Genomic DNA, 13,826 nt, shown 5'->3' with positions numbered 1-13,826 from the left:
AGCTAATTATGACTATTCTCTCGTAAAATAACAACTTTTTTTCTCAATATATTCTTACTTTATTCTCAAAATCTCAAACATCCAAATGATGCCATTGTCATCCAAGATCCCAATGCAACAGACACTCGGAATCACAGAGGAAGAACAAAGACTGCAGTAATAAACGCAACGCAACAATATTAGTTTTACTGATGGTGACGTGACCAACACAACCTGGTGTATCAAACCGTGAGCACTCAGAACACTAAACTGTGTGTTATTATTGCTCTCTTCTAGTTTGTCTCTTTTAACAGAAGAGACAGTTCAGTCTGACGAGGACGCCTCTATAAACTGCTTTATGGCCCAGTGTTTGTGTGTGTGCAGCTCTGTGTTACATATTAACTGGTGTGTCCGAGAAGTCAGTGAGTGTATCCATAGTGACATGATGAGAGAAACCTGTCTACCTCCCTGTCTCTCTCTTTCATATTCAGGTTGAAGGCTTTATTAGTTTGTCGGGAAACATACTTTATTGTACAGCAGCACACATTCACACCCCACCCCCCATCCACCCAATTAATATACAGGAGGTCAAACCCTCGAAACCCCTGATTGTAATGCAACCTGGCAACTCAAACATTGCTCACGAGAGAGAAAAATAATTCTGCTGGTGTTCTTGCTGTCACCTGTCAGTGTCAGTTAATCTGTATGTCACAGGAGAGTGATTGTACTCCACAGTTCTAAAGTAAGGTAGAGCTTTTTCCCTTTTTATCCTTGCTAGTGGTGTGGCTCTAAGGATGGCAATGTTGGTCGGAGGGTCAGTCGGTCTAGACTTTGGTCCAGACTGAACTATATCTCATAAGGTAGATTAGCATGAAATTTTGTACAGTCGTGGTCCCCAGAGGATGAATCCTAATTACTTTGGTGATCCCCTGACTTTTCTTCTAGCACCACTAGCAAGTCAAAATTTCTGGTTTTGAGTGAAATAGCCTGACAACTATTGGATGGATTGCCATGAAATTTGGTACAGACATTCATGTTCCCTTCAGGATGAATTGTAATAACTTTGGTGATCCCTTAACTTCTCATCTAGCACCATCATTAGGTCAAAATTTTTATTTGTTCAATACTCTGGTTTATGACTAAATACCTGCAAAACTAATGACATTCCCATCAGCCTCAGCTGCACTTTGTGTTTAATGCTAATTAGCAAATGCTAGCAGGCTAACATGCTAAACTAAGATGGTAACCATTATACCTGCCAAACATCAGCATGTTTGCTTTGTCACTGTGAGCATGTTAGCATCCTGATCATAGCATTTAGCCAGCGAGTACCACTGTGCATAAATACAGCCTCACAGAGCCTCTAGCGTGGCTGTAGACTCTTAGTCTTATTTCAATTTGGAAACTTGCTGACGCAAATCAAGTTGCTGCATTTGCTGCCACTTCTCTAGTACTTCTGTAGCATGCAAACAAGCTACATAGAGAGTGAGCCACAGCCTCACAGCAATGAATCAGGCGGCAAGTTGACATGACAGTGGATATGCTACAGCTACAGGGATTTCCAGAAGAATACTTTCTGTGTTTACTTTTGGTTGGACATAATCCCAAATCTGTACAGAGGAGGTGAGAATACCACGAATATCATGACTGATAGTCGTTATAGAAAAAATATGAGAATCAGACCCTGGTTGACAAATACTTAGAGCTGCTAACTAATATCAGAATTGTTGCCAATTAATTTTCATTCAGCTAATTGATTTAACTGACTAATCGTTTCAGCTCTAAAACTACTAGAATTCCCCTTTAAGTCTCATGTCTATGAAACATCTGTATTATTCCAGAGAATCTGATTAAACTGGATGTTTAAAGCCTTTAATTAATTACTACTGTCCATTGACCACAGATGGAGTCCGCACCAAAATATGATCTGTTTTTGTCAACAACATTCAGCCGCTCAGACTTAAGTCCTCTGTCAGAAACTCAACCCTTTTCTTTGACAAAACTGGGATTGTTTGCCATGGTAACGCTTTAGCAGCACCATAGCAACCTACCGCTGGCCGAGGCTGGGAGATGATCTGATGGATACTTTATCTCTCTACATCTACCTGGCTGTCTACCTTTCTTCTTAGAAATAGATCAACAAATTGAATGACATCATCTCCTATGATACTGTGTGTGTGTGTGTGAGCATCAATCACTTAGAGAGAGAGAGGAGGACAGAGAGGCCCGTTTAAGGCATTCAGGTTCACTATAGGACTGAGAATAACTATTTTTCTTTAGTGATGTAACAATGATTTTGACATTATTTTGTCATTAACGCCATGTGCATTAATCTGCTCTCTTTAAGCAGGTAAACAGTATACTTCCTGTAAAAAGGAAGGAAGCAAATTGGGACCATCGAATTAGCTATTAGTTGTTTGTGTTTGCAGTGTACTAATGGATGTAAAGACAACTATGACTGAATTACTTTGATACTGAAGAAAACTTAAAAATGTGAAGATTCTCAAGTAAGTTCTGGAAATATTTTTTCCATGATTTCTAAGTGGATTTATTTGTGATGGACGTTATGTATGTGTAGTAAAGCACCCAAAAAGAAGCACCGGACAGAGGATAATGTTTCATGTTACTTTACTGTGGGCGAGCATTTTACAACTCCACACACGTCTTTTTTCTTATCAAGTAGCATAATAGCAGTTACATAGTGCCACCTATTGGCCTGGAATAAGATTAGCTTTCAGAACACATTTCCCCCTTTCTTAAAAAGGGTTACTTCTACACTAAAACAAAGTGGGGTAACCAGATACAAACAAATATCTTCTATAATGATAACCTGGGTGTTACTTCACCTATAACAATAAGCAGAACAGTTTTTTTAACACTGTTACAGCAACAGACTATATATCCTTCTTGTATTCTCAAGTGACATAGTCTTTGATCCAGGATGGCTATTTTCTATTTCGCTGGCTCCTATTTCGTCACTTGTAGCAGGCTCCGTCTTCCTCTGTTCTTCTGCTGGAAGAGTGAAGGTCTCTGGCAGCACAATCAGGTGTGAAGCATCCCATCAGTCAGTGTGTAGCTGTGAGGTCCTTTCTGTTGTGTCACTTTTCAGAGGCTCACTGAACTCAGACTTTCCTTTCTTGACATGCACATGGTATCTCATGTGCACGAGACTTCCTGGGTGCAGTTTAGGAGTCTTGGCATGTCTCTTGGCATCAGTCTATGTTTTCATGTGTAGCTGCAGCTGTGAGCTTTGGCTGGAAAGAGAGTTTGGTTCTCATTTTTCTTCCATATATGAATGTAGCTTTACTGGCACCACTATTCTGTGACACTCTCTCAGAATAAGTGACTCGTGCACGGACAGTTAATTCCTGTAGAGTACAGCTTTCAGGTGTGTTTCATGATCAGCACGGCAAGATGAATAGACACTGATGTCATTGAGATACACTTAAACTCCAGGTAGGTCTTGCAGCACCATGGACATCATCTTCTGAAATGCTGAGGGTGCTGATGCTTGCCCATTGCAAACTCGCTTGTATCTGAAGAGCCCCTCGTGGGTTATGAAGGCAGTCAGATCTCTGCTGTCCTCATGCAGAGGAACCTGATTGTAAGCATTTGCAAGGTCGATGGTTGAGAACATGGGTGCTCCTCTGAGTTCTGAAAAGAGCTCCTCCATGTGTGGAATGGGGTAGCAATCAGTCACTACAGCCTTGTTGGGCTTCCTGAGGTCTGTACACATTCGTATTCTTGCTGAGTTCTTCCGTTGAGTCACAATGATTGGCGACACCCAAGGAGACGTGTCAATCTTCTCGATGGTGTCAGCATCTAGTAGGTGTTTTAACTCTGCAGAAACAGCATCTCTGACAGAAGGGCAATCTTCTCAATTTCTGTTGCACAGGTTTCACATCATCTCTCACTTTGACTTTATGCACAAAGTTTTTCACACAGCCCATGGTAAGTAGAGGTGGAGCTGTAGTAGCAGGCGTAGGTGGAACTGCTATCTCCCTGACTGTTCTGATATGAGTTTCACTTTGTTTTCCACAATGAACATTTCCAGTGCTTCAACTAAGTCCAACCCCAGCAGTTGTGAACCTGACTCCACAATGTAAAAGGAGGCTAATGCAGAACATCCATCATGAAGTGCGTGTATATCCAGTCTTGCGCACGTCACCAGAGGAATCTTTGTGTGTTTCAGGGGTATGTCACTGAATGAGTTCTCATAAACATGAGTAGACAGCAATGAAACTGAAGATCCAGTATCTACTATCATCTCGACTGGGACAGCAACTTTCAGAAATAACTATATAATATTATAATAATATATATATATATATATATATATATATATATATATATATATATATATATATATATATATATATATATATATATATATATAATTAATAGCTATACTTCCTGTCTTTTTTCTTATCAAGTAGTATAATAGCAGTTACATAGGGCCATCTATTGGTCTGGAATAAGATTAGCTTTCAGAACACAACAATGAACATCAGAGATAATGATATACTCGGGAAGTATAAGTAACACTGTATCTAAAAATATGTGTATCATGTCTGTGAGTTATGACTCTGTGAATAAGTAAGAATTTTCATGCTAATTGCGACAAGTTAAGCTAAGCTAAGTACCTTAGTAGCCTCCATGAGCTCTGTGGCATCATGAACTATGTTGACAGCCTATCAATGCGTCTGTGCTGACTGCATTGATAAGCAGTCAAATCAGCATGCCAAATTACAATAACTAACTTCCTGTTGTTTTTAGAACACCGGCATGCACCTGTCCCTTTCACCTCATATAGTATCTTTGCCTCACCTCTCTCCCTCCCCAGGGGAACACGAGAGAGTTGAAGGGGAGGCGCACCTCACAGTTTAAAAGCTCTTTTCCAGTGGACCAGGAACCTTTAGAAGAACTCAGGAACTTTACCTCAGTTTCACAGAAGGAACCAGGGACTAAATGTAGTTCCTGTATGGTAGTTCCAGGTGTAAAAAAAAAGCCTCTGGGGTTGTACTTGGTGATGGTTCAGGAACTATCAGGGCAGAGTATGATGGGCAAACACAGACACCCTGGCTGCTACAACATGCGTACAGCTACACTCACAAAATCAGGAAGAACTGGGTCACCCTAATATCAATAATATGACGAGGGGTGTACATGTCCCATAATTTTTTATTAATTTTAAAAGCATAGTTATGTAGAGAGACAGCGAGAATGCGGTGGTGGTTGATTGAGCTAGGCAGTGAATGAGAGGATCGGTAATAAGAGAACAAAGCAAGTGAACAAGAGAAATAGATCTTAATTTGCTGATTGTTTCATCGAAGTAACACTTCAGCAGATCTTCCACTGTGGAGACAGGTGCTCTGGAGTTTTCAGTCTCCTTTTCCATCTCTGCATCTCAAATTTATATTAGTTCATTACATCCACTCAAACAACAGGGTCATGCAACAGTAAAAACAAAGAACAACACATGACTCCGTGTTGTTGTTTCAATGTGTGTGAAAATTGTGCTTCAAACGCTGCTGTTGTTTTTCATTCCTTATTTGCCTAATCTTCACGGTTCATCAGATGCAGTGGAAATGCAAACAGAAATGTGCAAATGGGACTTTTGGTTTCATAGTTCCTGGAACTGTTTGGTCAAAAAGGGCTAAGTTGGACGGGGTCCAAAGTGCCATCCCAAGCCCCATTGCCATCATGGCTCCCAGTATCATCCTGGGTCCTTTAGCACAGGGCGGCTGCAAGTATCTCTTACCATTCACAAGGATGTGAAACTTGTAAACCAGGGTAGAAATTCATGTTTTAGTCAGGTTTGTGGTCTATAAGTGCTGTAGTATTTAGGGCTCACACAGGAATCATGTTGGTTAGAGGGGGTTGGGCAAAAAGAAATTTGGGGGGTACCAAAGAAATGGTTGGAGCTTCTGGTAATGGTGGGGGTCCAGTAGAGAGAGAAGAGTGGTGGGGGTGTTGGGTAACTCCTCACAGGGACTCCTGAGTACCTGCTCAGACCTGTGGGGTGGAGTGATGGCAGGAGGTGCACTGAGTGTATGTGTGTGTGTGTGTGTGTGGGGTCATTAACAGGGCGAGGTCACAGTCTTTTGGGAGCAGATTATAGTAATGATCTGGATAATGGAGCTGGTGTGTGTGTGAGTGTGTATATTGATCTGTGCTGGTCTATGGGGATTTATAATGCGGTCTCTAAATCTGCCTAATGATGAGCTGTACAGGGGGTCAGTGTGTGTGTGTCTGTAGTTTGGAGTCGATACCATGTAAGCACACACACACACACACACACACATACGCACACACAAACACTCTTACATGGTCTACCAGTGTTGGTGATGTATACGATATCCTGAATATTTTGTATCAAACAAGCCAGATGTTAGAACAGTATACAGGTGTCTGCTCTTTAATTACAATTTACAATTCATCCATCCAGACTTGTACTAGTTTGGTTTTTGAATTTATGTGACAAATACAAGCTGGTTGCTGATCCAAACTAAGGTCACATGCAGTGACTGTAAGCTGTCTGCGTAGTTCCTAAAGTGTGTTCAGTTGTTTGATGTTGGTGATGATAACACAGTATATAGTGATCAGTGTTCATTCCAGGCAGGATGAACAGGGACCTGTAAAGGCTGATGACTGTCTCAAATGACAGGGTCAGTTTTTGTGCTGCAACAATGATTATTTTCATCATCAATTTTTCATTTGATTATTGTTTTCATTTTATCCATTAACAGAAAATCATGACAAATGCTTATCAGAATTTCACAGAGCTCAAAGGGACCAAACAACAGTCCAAACCCCAAAGATATTAAGTTTACAATGATATAAAACAGAGAAAAGCAGCAAATCCTCACATTTGAAAAGCTGGAACCAAAGAAATTCTGGTAAATTGTGATGGGCATTTTTCACTACTACTTAACATTTTATGGACTAAACAATTAACTAATTAATCACAAAAACCCCACATACTAATCACTATAAAATGTGCTATTTGACAAAAGAAGCAAATACATTTAAATAGACACATCCAGCAAATAGTGAACTAGCCTTATAGTAGAGCATAATGGGTAAAAAGGTTTTTACGAGGTAAAAACTTTGTCTTGTTTTTAGGCGTTGCGACAAAAACGCTGGTCCTCCCATTCACTGAACGTGCGTTTGGGCTGCGGCAGTGGGGACCGCAGGGGGATGCTGGGAAAAAATCGCAACGGCCGTGCGGCGAAAAGTTGAAACAGAATCAACTTTGGGAGAAACGCAACCCAACGTCGTGCTGGGGTGGCCAATCACGTAAGCCACCCACGGGAAGAACAACCTTGTTTACAATGTACCTTTGTAGCATTCAACTGCTTACCGAGCAACTGTGAAGATGGAAGAGAGGCTGAGCTGAGAACTGTGCTTTGGCAACACATGTCAAATGTCATGCCAATAAAGCCTATTGAAAGTGAAGCGAGCTAGAGAGAGAACAAAGAGAGGCAGCAGTGGTAGAGAGAAAGCCGGTGAATCAGAGAAATAAAACGTTATTTTCTGATTGATTTATTATTTCACAGCGGTTACGTTCTAAGCACAAATAAACACACACCCGCACAACCCTGCGCTAACCCCCGCAACACCTGATTTGGTGTGTGTCCCAACTCACTCACTCATTCACTATTCACTGAAAAGTATATTGAAATTTTATTAATTATCAACATTTTGCATCATCACTAACAAGTGTAGCGTCACACAACAGGATTTTTTTTTCATTTTTAAAATGCAGCGTATTACATTGTGAGATTGTTAGCTGATGCCATTGCCACTACTTTTTTCGTTCCATTGTGGATTTTTTGAGACACTAAATAAAATGGCCAAGGGTAAATGTAGCGCACTATGTAGTAAAGAGGGAGTGATTTCAGACACAAGAAAGAGTCCACAGCCATCAGTACACTTTACTTTTTCAAACAAAGAAGACTAAGAGTCTACAGCCATGCTAGCGGCTCTGTGAGGCTGTTCTTAGGCACAGCAGTGCTCTGAGCTACATGCTAACGGCAGCATGCTAACATGCTCACAATGACAATGCTAACATGCTGATGTTTAGCAGATATAAATATACCATGTTCACCATCTTACTTCAGCATGTTTGCATGCTATGATGAGAATGAAACCAAAGTGTTGGACAGATTAAATATTTGACCCGATGATGGTGCTAGATAAAAAGTTAAATCGATACATCGTCTGGGAACCATGAATTTCTGTACAGTCCATCTAGTCCGTTTTGAGGTATTTCACTGGATAAGTGAAAAGTAATGGTTGCTTTAGAGGAAAAGCCAGGGGATCGCCAAAGTCATTGGGATTCATGAATGTCTGTGCAAAATTTCATAGCATTACCATTTCAGCCTGGACCAAAGTGGTGGATCGACTGACATTTCCTCGCCATGCTGCTAGCCATGCTAGCGAGACATGACAATTTTCACTGTAAAACATTACATTAAAAATGTGAAAACTACAGATAACTGGACAGAATGTTTTTACCCTCTTTTATTTTCAGCAAAACTCAACCTGTTGACAGTGTGCCTTAAAATTTGTAGCTTCCTCTCTCTTGTGTGTGTGTGTGTGTGTGTGTATGCAGGGTTCAGCAGTCGTCCCAGGTGTCTGAAGGTGTTCATCAACCCCAGCAGCCACAAGAAGGAGGCCGTTCATATCTACAGAGAACATGTGGCTCCGCTCTTCAAGATGGCTGACATCTGCACTGACATCACCGGTCAGTCCACCCACTTGTTCATGTACCTACTGATAATCTTCACAACAAATAGTAGTGATTATTATTTCATTCTTCAGACTGACAGTGGGCGGGACCACAGTCGATTTTTGCATGATGTCACACTTTGTGTATTGTAATAAAATTATGTGTAAGGGCAGCAGAACTGTTGTAGTGGTTTTAACAGTTGTAACAGCCCCTTCTTTATTGACAACAGAGTAGACAATGTGAAATCTGTGTGTGTGTGTGTGTGTGTGTGTGTGTGTGTGTGTGTGTGTGTGTGTGTGGAGGTCCAAAGGTCAGCGTTAATGGCAGTCTCTGGTCGCTAGGTAACATGATACAGGGGGCGGAGCTTAGCCCATCTGTTGTGACAGAGGGAGACAACCTGCTTCTCTCTCCTCTCCTCTCCTCGTTTCCTCTCCTCTCCTTTCCTGTGTCTTCTCCTCTCATCTCCTCTCCTTGCTTCCTCTCCATGTCACTTCTCCTTATCTCCTCTTGCTCCTTGTTTCCTTCCCTTTCTGCTCTTCTCCTTTCCTGTGTTTCCTCTACTTTCCTATCCTCTCCTCTCTTGTTTCCTCTGTTTTCTTTCCTCTCCTCTTTTCTCCTGGTTTTCCTCTCCTTTATTCCTCCTCCTCATATCTTCTCCTCTCCTCTCTTGTTTCCTCCCCTCTCCTCTTTTCTCCTGGTTTGCTCTCCTCTCCTTTCTTCCTCATATCTTCTCCTCTCCTCTCTTGTTTCCTCTCCTCTCCTTCTTCCCTCCTTCTCATACCTTCTCCTCTCCTCCTCTCAGCAGATGGTGTGATATCCGTTGTCCCACTTTTTTTTGGCAGCCATCGAACACACACTTGTGTACATGTGACCACACACATGCACGAACACTATCTCTGTCCATCTCAATGTCTCTCCATCTGTTTCCCTCCCTCTTCCTGTCTCTCTCTGTCTCTCGCCCTGTATCTCTCTCTGTCTCCCTATCTGTCTCTCTCTCTCCCTGTCTCTCTCTCTCCAGTGACAGAGAGGAAGGGTCATGCTCTCTCAGTGATGAAGGAATGCAAGCTGGATGAATATGATGGGTTAGTTGTCTCTCATCCCTTGTCTCTCTGTCTCACCACTCTCTCTCTCTCTCTCCCCTGTGATTTTAAATTGATTACTTGGCTTGGAATATATCACTCTTTTTCCAGGAAAATCGTGATTTCCTGCTATAAATTAAGTTTGTTGCGGAAAATTGCTCAGAAAATGATGCTTATTCTAATATTCTGATATTATTCTTTCATGTAAGTTAGATAGTTAAAAGTATTGTCAAATTAGGAAATGGTTGCAGCTTAAAAGTTGATTCGGTTATATTTAAAAATAACTTCTAAGTTTAATATTTACAGTGGCATGGTAGCGTTAATGAGATTTGGAGAAGGTATTTTCCCCGGGAAAGGGGCCAGTTTTTAGCCAAAATCGCTCCATTGACCGTTCACTAAGCCCCACCCTAGTTACTGTTGCTACCTGTGTCAAGCTGATAGAAATTATGGACAAAAATATTAAAATAAGACATAAGGTATATGAAACCGTTTAATTTTACACAGGAAAATAAAGTCTAACATGTTAAAGCTAAATGAGATGTATATTATAAAATAAAGGCCCTGTGTTTAGATAAACGTTAGCATGTCATGATCAAACTGTGACATCATCCTTCCATAACAGACTGAACCACCAGGTTACTGTCAGAGGCTGACACTAAAACACACTGACCCAGACTGATTACACACACACACACACACACACACACACACAGGTAAGGTCAAACACCAACTGCTAACTGAGCTAACCTCACTAATGAAAGTGAAAATAATATTTTGTGCTTCTGAAGCAAATAATAATACAACAATAGCTACGACTACAAAAACACTGATCAAACTCATCACTATCTGTGATGGTCTCTGTGTGTTCGTGTGTGTGTGTAAGCAGCTTTTGTGCTCAGCCCTCATAAAGCTTAATGTGCTTAGAGAAGATTAGCTCAGCATTGCTAAGCTAGCTGCTGAGTGTGTGTGTGAGGCTGCTCTGGTGAGGATTTGGTTGAAACCTACATTTGCCAATTAGGCTGGCTATCACCGTGGCGACCAGAGCTTCAGGTAATCCCAGGAGGAGGGGGAGGGGCGGAGTCTGTTTACCTCACATTTACTGCAAACTCTGAAGATGAACCTTCTCGCTTTTCAATGAGCTCCTGAAAATGTCAAACAATCAAGTTATGATATGTATTATTGTCTTTTACGACTACCACTATTATCACTACTGCTAATAATAATACACAAACAAAGTCATGCAACAATATTCATACAAAAATTAAAGAGAATGACAGTAATAAGAAAATATTGATCTGTACAAACCAGGGTTGAATGTTTTCTTCCACACTCATTATTTCTTATTTTTTAGGTTTTGTCTGCGTGTTTGTTGTCCAGTTATCAGGGTCGTAGACAGGATTTTAGAGTCCATATTCCCCCAGCAGAACCCTTATGGTGTGTTCAGACCAAAAGCAAAGCAAATTTTCCACGTGGCGCGATCACATACAGGAGTCAGTGCAAATAGACACGAATTTGTGCCGGGTGACGCGGATATGCGTCCACACAAGTTAAAAATGTTTCAACTTGAGCGAAAAATTTGCATGATGCAAAATTTGCATTGCACTGAGAATCAGAAACTTATTGTCGCCGTCTGTTGGGTTGGGTTGAGTCAACGTCTTTACTGTACAGACAGAACAAAAAAAGGAGAGGGCATGGAATACAGTGAGAGAACCCCCCCCCCATTTATTATTTGAGTTGTTTGAGTCTGTTTTCATGTTTCTCTCTGTCCCAAAGTAAAACAATCCACTGGACTTTTATTGTGAAGTTGAAGTCATTTACTGCTAGGGCTGGGTATCATTTACAATTTTCCATACCTGAGTTTTAGTACCGATACCACAACAATTCTGTATTGATATCTCTACTTTAAGAAATACAAACATGTTTTTCTACAAAATATTTTTTTTCATTTAACAAAAGAATCCAAGGTTTTCAAATGTTTGACTAAATAAAATACTGTCTAAAATTGGCAGAATTTTGATTTAAATCAGGATCTGTAAGTAAACAAGACTACAAATATGATCAGACATTCAGTGCCAGTGTTACACACTTGACGGTTTCCATACTTGGTGCTACAGACACATATCGGTTGGTTCCAAAAAAGTACTGAGGTTTGATACCCAGTCCTATTCAGTGCTATTGTTAGTAAGGAAATGCTCAGCAATGGTCCTGAGGAGAAGCCACACCCCCTGCTGAATGACTATGTATTTGAGGATACCTGTTTTTATGAGCGTTCGCTGTCACTGGATTTCCTGTTGGCCATCAGAATAAAAGTTCAGAGGATTGTTTCATTTTGACCTGGATGACAACTCTACAAAGACACAAATCATTTTCTACCTGTTTGACTCAACCTGTCTACCTGGCTGTCCTTACACCGTTTTGTCTCCACCTGTCTGTCAGGCTGGTGTGTGTTGGTGGGGACGGTTCGGTGGCGGAGCTGTGTCATGCTCTGGTCCTCAGAGCTCAGCTGGATGCTGATTCTCCAGAGAAACCAGTGAAACCAGTGCTGCCACTTGGAATCATTCCTGCTGGTGAGAGAGTGAACATACAGTACCCTCATACAGATCCACTGCATGTCGATCCACACACTGTAGACCAACATTGTACAGACACACATATATCCACATTATGTAGAAACTGCCAGAAAGGGTGTTTTAACTGTCTGTCTGTCCATCTTTACAGGTTCTACTGACGTGGTTTCCTGTTCTGTTCATGGAGTCAGAGATCCAGTCACTGCAGCCCTGCACATCATCCTCGGTAGGTTCTACGTGTTCTAGTTCTGTAGGTACAACATCCTAGGTCTGTAGTCACAATGGCTGTGGTGGGTTCTCCCTGGTCTAAATCTATAGTAACATTGTCATGGGTGCGTTCTACTTGTTCTAGATCGTTAGTCACATTGTCCTGGACAGGTTCTACCTGGTCTATATCTGTATTATGATTGTCATGGGTGGGTTCTACCTGTTCCATGGTCAGATTGTCTTAGGTAGCTTATACGTGTTCTGTGTCTATAGTTACCTTTACCTGTTGGGTTTACCTGTCTGCATCTGTGGTCACTGGGCCCTGGGTAGGTTCTACCTGTTCTATGTTTATACTTTTGTCATCCTGGGTGGACTCTGCCTGGTGGGACCTACTTGTTTTTCCTTGGTGGACTCTACCATTTCTAAATCAATAGTTGTGTTGTCTTGGGTGAGTCATACCTGTCCCAGATCTATTGTCACATTGTCCTGGGTGGCATCTACCTATTCTAGCTCTATAGTTTTATTGTCCTGGCTGGGTTCTATTTATTATTCTACCAGTTGTAGCTCTACAGTCACATCCTGGGTGGGTTTTACTTGTTCTATATCTATAGTCACACCATTGTCACATCGTCCTTTGTGGGTTCTTCCTGTTCTAGATCTGTAGTCACATTGTACTGACTGGGTTTTACTTGTTCTATATCTATAGCGACACCATTCTAGGTCAGGTATACCTTGTTTAGATCTATAGTCACTTTTACTCTGTGGGTTCTACCAGTTCTGGATCTAATGTCACATCGTACTGGGTGGCTGCTACCTCTTCCAGATCTGTAGTCACATCGTCCTTTGTGGGTTCTACCTTATTCTACCCGTTCTAGGTCTATAGTCACCTCCCCATCGTTGTTCTAATTTAATTTACTTCAAGCAACACAGGGAGCCAATCAGGAGCTTGTGTTCTTGTTAAGCTTTGATGTGATTGGCTGACAGTCACTCAGACAGTTTGAGAACAAACAAACCCCCCGACAGAGTGGAACAGACGGTGTGACTGGACTCCTGAGGGAGGGAGCAGACAGATGTCTAACAGCAGGATCACTTTCACTCTAAATCACAGGTTTACTCTGCTCACTGTAGCCCCGCCCCCTTCAACCTCTCCCTGCCTCCTTTCAGGTAAACCTGCCGACCAATCAGCTGGCAGCAGGGCAGGCTGCTGTGTTTGAATGACAGGTTGTGGTGTGATGGTGGTTCATTAACACTAATTAACAC

At 41.5% G+C, this 13,826-nt stretch overlaps 1 protein-coding gene across 1 annotated transcript in view; it reads left to right on the top strand.

Moving 5' to 3' along the window:
• cerkl (ceramide kinase-like) overlaps positions 1 to 13,826 on the top strand; it is a 39,560-nt gene that overhangs the window by 15,131 nt on the left and 10,603 nt on the right. The window contains exons 4-7 of the mRNA XM_044217061.1: positions 8,597 to 8,728; positions 9,732 to 9,795; positions 12,229 to 12,359; positions 12,511 to 12,585. Of these exons, the coding sequence (XP_044072996.1) occupies positions 8,597 to 8,728; positions 9,732 to 9,795; positions 12,229 to 12,359; positions 12,511 to 12,585 (402 nt within the window). The remainder of the gene's footprint in view (positions 1 to 8,596; positions 8,729 to 9,731; positions 9,796 to 12,228; positions 12,360 to 12,510; positions 12,586 to 13,826) is intronic.

This window comes from Siniperca chuatsi, linkage group LG12 (genome assembly GCF_020085105.1).
Source record: "Siniperca chuatsi isolate FFG_IHB_CAS linkage group LG12, ASM2008510v1, whole genome shotgun sequence".
NCBI lineage: Eukaryota > Metazoa > Chordata > Actinopteri > Centrarchiformes > Sinipercidae > Siniperca > Siniperca chuatsi.
This window is presented reverse-complemented; position numbering and strand designations above follow the sequence as displayed.